Source organism: Sorex araneus, chromosome 3, assembly GCF_027595985.1.
Source record: "Sorex araneus isolate mSorAra2 chromosome 3, mSorAra2.pri, whole genome shotgun sequence".
NCBI lineage: Eukaryota > Metazoa > Chordata > Mammalia > Eulipotyphla > Soricidae > Sorex > Sorex araneus.
In genome coordinates, this window is record NC_073304.1 from 186689457 (window position 1) to 186694864 (window position 5408).

The 5408-nt window shown below is 47.7% G+C and overlaps 1 protein-coding gene across 1 annotated transcript; it reads left to right on the plus strand.

Annotated features, from left to right (window-relative positions):
* Positions 1–983: 983 nt before the first annotated feature.
* On the plus strand, positions 984–3048 carry PSMB6 (proteasome 20S subunit beta 6). Its single transcript, XM_004604922.2, has 6 exons — positions 984–1128; positions 1536–1603; positions 2046–2177; positions 2290–2419; positions 2599–2743; positions 2843–3048. The coding sequence occupies exons 1-6, from the start codon at positions 1018–1020 to the stop codon at positions 2983–2985; spliced, it is 729 nt and encodes a 242-aa protein (XP_004604979.1). The 5' UTR covers positions 984–1017; the 3' UTR covers positions 2986–3048.
* The last annotated feature ends 2360 nt before the right edge of the window (positions 3049–5408 follow it).

The window sequence follows — 5408 nt, forward strand, 5'->3', positions numbered from 1 at the left end:
GCCCCATACCCATCTTGCATCCCCCATGTGTTCTCAGAACAAAAAGACACACAGCAATTAAAAGAATCTGAGAAACTGAAATACTCATACAAGGGTGGTATGGAGACGGAATGAGGTGCTGCTATAGAAAGATAATTTTTTAAAATATTAAAGTGTTTCTGAGTTTGACTGAAATGCAATCATGAAAGTTTATAAGTCTGCAACTGTATCTCACGGTGATTCATTAAAATAAAAAAATAACAAAATAGATTTTAAAAATAATAAAGCTACACACATTCAAACATTAGCAAATTTTTAAAAATTAAATAAAGTGTTTCTGAGGCGAGTGAGACAGTACAGCGGGTAGGGAGCTTGTCTTGCACATGGCTGACATGAGTTCAATCCTCAGCATCTCATATATATATATATATGTATATATATATATATATAATGTGCTCATTCTTTTTGGGGGGAGTGGCGTGGGGGCCACATCCGGCAATGCACAAGGGTCATACCTGGCGGTGCTCAGAGGACCATATGGAAAGCCAGGGGTCAAACCAGGGTTGGTCGCCTTCAAGGAAAGCACCCTACCCGCTGTACTATCGACCCTAATGTGCTCATTCTAGTTCAGAGACTCTTATCTTCGAGGCTCTTTTGGTTGTAGACGATTTGTTTTCGGGTTTTTGTTTGTTTGGTTGGTTGGTTAGCTGGTTCGCCTTGGGTTTGGCGGTGCAGGGGATTGAACTCAGAGCCTCACAAAGCCAAGTACGCATTCTCCTTCCTCAACCCCTCGGAGGCTCGGGGTACTGCAGCTCCAGATCAGGTCTTTCTCCAGATCTATGCTACGCCGGCACATGGGAGACGTCGTCCTTGCTGATTGTTTTTGTTCTGTTGTTTTTTATCTACTACGTTTCCAAAGAAACGACGCTAAAGTAACTTCCCGACACATTTCTTTCCCCTTCTGCCGTCAAGCGCGGCGCAGCACGACGAAAGAGAGTGACAGAGCGCTTTGCGACAGTCGCCTTACGGCAGCACTGGATGAGGAAGATGGCGGCCACCTTAGTAGCTGCACCGAGCGCGGGTGCAGAACATGCCTGGGGGGCGCAGGCCCTTACCCCCGACTGGGGAAGCCGGGAAGTCTCCACAGGGGTGAGAAACGACTCGAGACTCGGGAAATGTGCTCGAGACGAAACTCGATGAGGGATGCAGGGCTGAGTGGGGTGGGATGACGGGGGAGGGGAGGCGGGTTTGCCTTGCGGGGCAGCGGATGCGCCGGGGATGTGGGAGTTTAGTGTCAGCGCCGGGAGGGGGAAGTAAGGTGAGAACGTGTAATTGTGGATTTTTATGGATTCTTAGGGGGCCTAAGGGCAGACTCGGCCTTTGGAGTTTTGAGTGGGATTCTAGCAGAAGCGGGACGTTAAGGCACTCATGAGATCTGATGATGGTTCCGCGGCGCACAGTTTTTGTGCTCTGGGGAACCACGTAGAGGGATCTTTGAGGTGTGTGTAGGCTGGTGCCTGGGATAGCACAGGTTCGATTTTTAAATTTTTTTCCAGACAACTATCATGGCGGTGCAGTTCGACGGGGGCGTGGTTCTGGGGGCCGACTCCAGAACAACCACTGGGTAAGCCTTAGCAAGACAGATGTGAAAGTCCTTCCCGTGTTTACCTTCCTTGCTGGCCCATCCTTACCTCACAGACCACTGTGATGATTTCTCCTCTCCCTGGAAACGAGGGTCTGTTACAGCTTCTAATCCTTCCTTTCACCCTTTGATGAAACTCATGCAAAAGTCCCTTCAGCTTGCATGAGTTTGGATGAGAATAGGAAATAGTGGAACTTCTATTACTTTGTGTTTTGGACCCCACTCCTCAGAGCTCAGGGACCTGAGCTGGATATGGAGGTATTTAGCTCAGACCTCTAGCGTGTAAAATATGCGCTCAGTCCATTGAGCTATCTCTTTGACCCAGAATTCCTAATTTTGAGCCTCAAGGGAGTTGTTAGTAACGGGCTGGAATTGGGAGACAGAGAAGGTGCTGTACTTCTTTCACTGTTTTGCCATCCTTCAGGTCCTACATTGCCAATCGAGTGACTGACAAGCTGACCCCTATTCATGATCGAATATTCTGCTGCCGCTCGGGCTCAGCAGCGGATACCCAGGCAGTCGCTGATGCGGTCACTTACCAGCTTGGTTTCCACAGGTGCTTGTGGGCAGGGTGGGAAAGAACATTCTGAGGAATTGGGAGCTGGGAAGCTAAATTAATCTGGCTCCGTGGTGATGGTCTCTTTATTTTCATTCCCCTCTACCTCTAGCATTGAGCTGAATGAGCCTCCTTTGGTACACACAGCAGCCAGCCTCTTTAAGGAGATGTGTTACCGATACCGAGAAGATCTGATGGCAGGAATAATCATTGCAGGCTGGGATCACCAAGAAGGAGGGCAGGTCAGATAATTCCCATTGCTTCCGCTTTAATTTTCCTTACCCAGGCTATTTTTTTTTTTTTCTTATTCCTGTGTGCCTCACAGAATCTCCCCAGACTCATCCCACAGTGGATGGATGAAGGTACATACATTGCAGGAGAGGGGGACAATTATGACTTTTCTCTTTCTCCCATCCCTCAGGTATATTCCGTGCCCATGGGGGGTATGATGGTAAAGCAGCCCTTTGCCATCGGGGGCTCTGGGAGCTCCTATATCTATGGCTATGTCGATGCGACCTACCGGGAAGGCATGACCAAGGAAGAATGTTTGCAGTTCACTGCTAATGGTGAGAACAACCTCCCTACCCAAGTTAGGCCAGAGTCCCTTGTTTCTTGCACCAATCCCAGCTTCTGATTGAATTGCAACTCTCTTCTTTAATCCACAGCTCTCGCTTTGGCCATGGAGAGGGATGGCTCCAGTGGAGGAGTGATCCGCCTGGCAGCCATTGCAGAATCAGGGGTAGAGCGGCAGGTACTTTTGGGAGATCAGATCCCCAAATTTGCCAGTGCCACTTTACCACCTCCCTGAATCCAGGATACAGTAAGAAACACCTATAGTGATGCAAAATTCAATAAAGTTTGGTAAAGGAAACCTGTGTGCTTTGGGTTTGTTCTCTTGACCTCAAGTCTAAATTTGTCTGGACCCCTTCCTCTTTCTATTCATCACTGCTCAGAGTTCTGAGGAAGTTTGGCACAAACTTTTGCAAAGATGGTTTTTGAACCTTTTCTCCAGATCAACCCCTGTCCCCACCTCATGCCCTTCTTTTGTATTGTTTTGTTTTGAGATCTCATCTGGCTATGTTCAGGGTTTAAGCCTGGCAGTGGTAAGGGGACCATATAGGGTGCCAGGGATCAGACCCAGGTTGGTTCATGTAAGGAAGTACTTTGCCTGTTCTATCTCTCCAGCCCCTCCTCTGCCCTCTTTCCTCTACCTTATCTAGATCCTTATGACACCAGAGTGATTGACATGGGAGCTATCACTAAGTGACTCACTTCTCTCACCATTTGGGCTTAAGGTAGAACATAGACTCTTGCCAAAACCGGATTAACTTCCCCTCAACCTGCCTTCTGCCTTTCGTCACAGGTGGTTTGTGGTCCTAAGGCCAGAAAGGCTCAAGAGCTCCAGCTCAGGTTTATGGTCCCTTCTCTCTAGACTAACCTTTCACTTGTTTGGGGCCATACCTGGCTGTGCTTGGGGCTGAGTGACTCTGCTCAGTGGTCACTCCTGGTATACTCGGGAGACCATTTGTAGTAATGGGATCAAATCTGGGTTGAATGTGTGCTAGGCAAGCACCTTACCTGCAGAATTATCTTAACCAGCCCCTTAACCTTTTAGGGAAAAATGGTGAGACATTTTTGGCTTTTTGAAAAAGGTCAATGTTATTTATAAACAAGTTGAAGATGTGTAGATTAGAGCTACGGAAAGTGCTGTAGACCCAGTTTTGCAATGCAGAATGTGATGTTAAGTCAGCCTTCAATCTGTGGACGGGAAGCTGAATGTGGACTCTACCCTCTCCAGTGCTGTCCCCTCTCAAGTCAGTGGCCTATAGAAATGTCATTAATAGTGACCAGCATTTGACTTGCAATTTTGTATTGTGGGGGTGCTTAGGAGTCAAACATGGCAGTAGTTGGGGGTTCCATGTGGTGCTGGGATTGACCCCAGGGTGCTCATACACAGAGCATGAATTCCAGTCCTTTGAGCCATGCTTCTATTTCAGTGGCCAGTATTCACTCTTTTTCCAGTAGGTGACATCCTGGGCTGGAAAGGGGTTTGATCCCTGGCACCCCATATGGTTCCTTAAGTCCACAAGGAGTTCTCCCAGAGCACAAAACCAGGAGTAAACCCTGAGCACTGACAGGTGTAGCCTAAAAAGCCGATCCCCACCGTGCCCTTCCCCCAAAAAAAATAATGACACACCCAGTGGTGCTGGGATTCCCAGGGGCCATTCCCAGCTCTGCTCATCCCAACAGTGTAGACCTGACAGTGTCCAGCAGTGCTCTGTCACAAGAACCTCAAGAACCACTAAGGCTCTACCCAGTGGTAATTGGGAGATTTGCTGTGCTTGGAACCAAACCCAGAACACTGTGTCTACCACTTGAACTATCTCCCCAGATGGACGATCTTGGTTTTCTTTTTCCTTTTTCTTTTTAATATTTGGCCATACCCAGCAGTGCTCAGGGCTTACTCCTGTCTCTGTGCTCAGGGGTCACACTTGGCAGTGTTTGGGCAACATGTGTAGTGTTAAGGATCTGTCCAGGGTAAGCTGCATATAAAGCAAGTACCTTAGCTCCTGTACTGTTTCTCCAACCACTTATCACCCAATCTTCCCTCCACATTATGGGTCAGGAAACTCTAGGAGGCACATTTGAAAACTTGGTTCTAGAATATGGTTCTGTACTATTGGTTTTCAGAGGCTAGAAGGCAGGCTTTTTGAGACATGGGGAGATCCTAGCCTAAGTGAAGAAGAACTCTCTGACAAATGTGCACCTCAGTAGTACAAGGGTTAGCCAGTTGCCTTGCATACTGTGACCTGGTTTGGTTCTTGGCACCACATGGTCCCCTGACCACTGTCCGGTGTGGTTTTCCACCCAGCCCCTCAGCACTGCAGGGTGTGGCCCAAAAACAAAAAAAAGGCAATGCAGAATTTTTGGGTTTTCTGTAAAACCTGTTCTCCCAGGCCTTTATATCAAGGCACCTAATTTCTCTTACATTCTTCATTCTGGCCCTAAATATGCATGGCCAGCCAACCTGCAACTGAGGGAGACATTTGTTAATTTTTCAATCAGCATGGACACATAATTCTTCAGTTTTCACATAGAGCTTCATCATTCAAGTCTCGACTCCAGTCTCACCTACTCAGAAAGGCTTTTCCTATCACCTGAAATTAATCTCCAGGAGCTAGAGGGATAATACATGGGATAAGGAGTTTTCCTTGCATGAAACCCTAACCC

What these genes read in the sequence shown, in the direction of transcription:
- PSMB6 (XM_004604922.2), top strand. Translation starts at nt 1,018, where the DNA reads ATGAGGAAGATGGCGGCCACCTTAGTAGCTGCACCGAGCGCGGGTGCA. An exon ending in GACTCCAGAACAACCACTGG is followed by an intron (nt 1,604 to 2,045) that starts GTAAGCCTTAGC and finishes GCCATCCTTCAG; the next exon opens with GTCCTACATTGCCAATCGAG. An exon ending in TACCAGCTTGGTTTCCACAG is followed by an intron (nt 2,178 to 2,289) that starts GTGCTTGTGGGC and finishes CTCTACCTCTAG; the next exon opens with CATTGAGCTGAATGAGCCTC.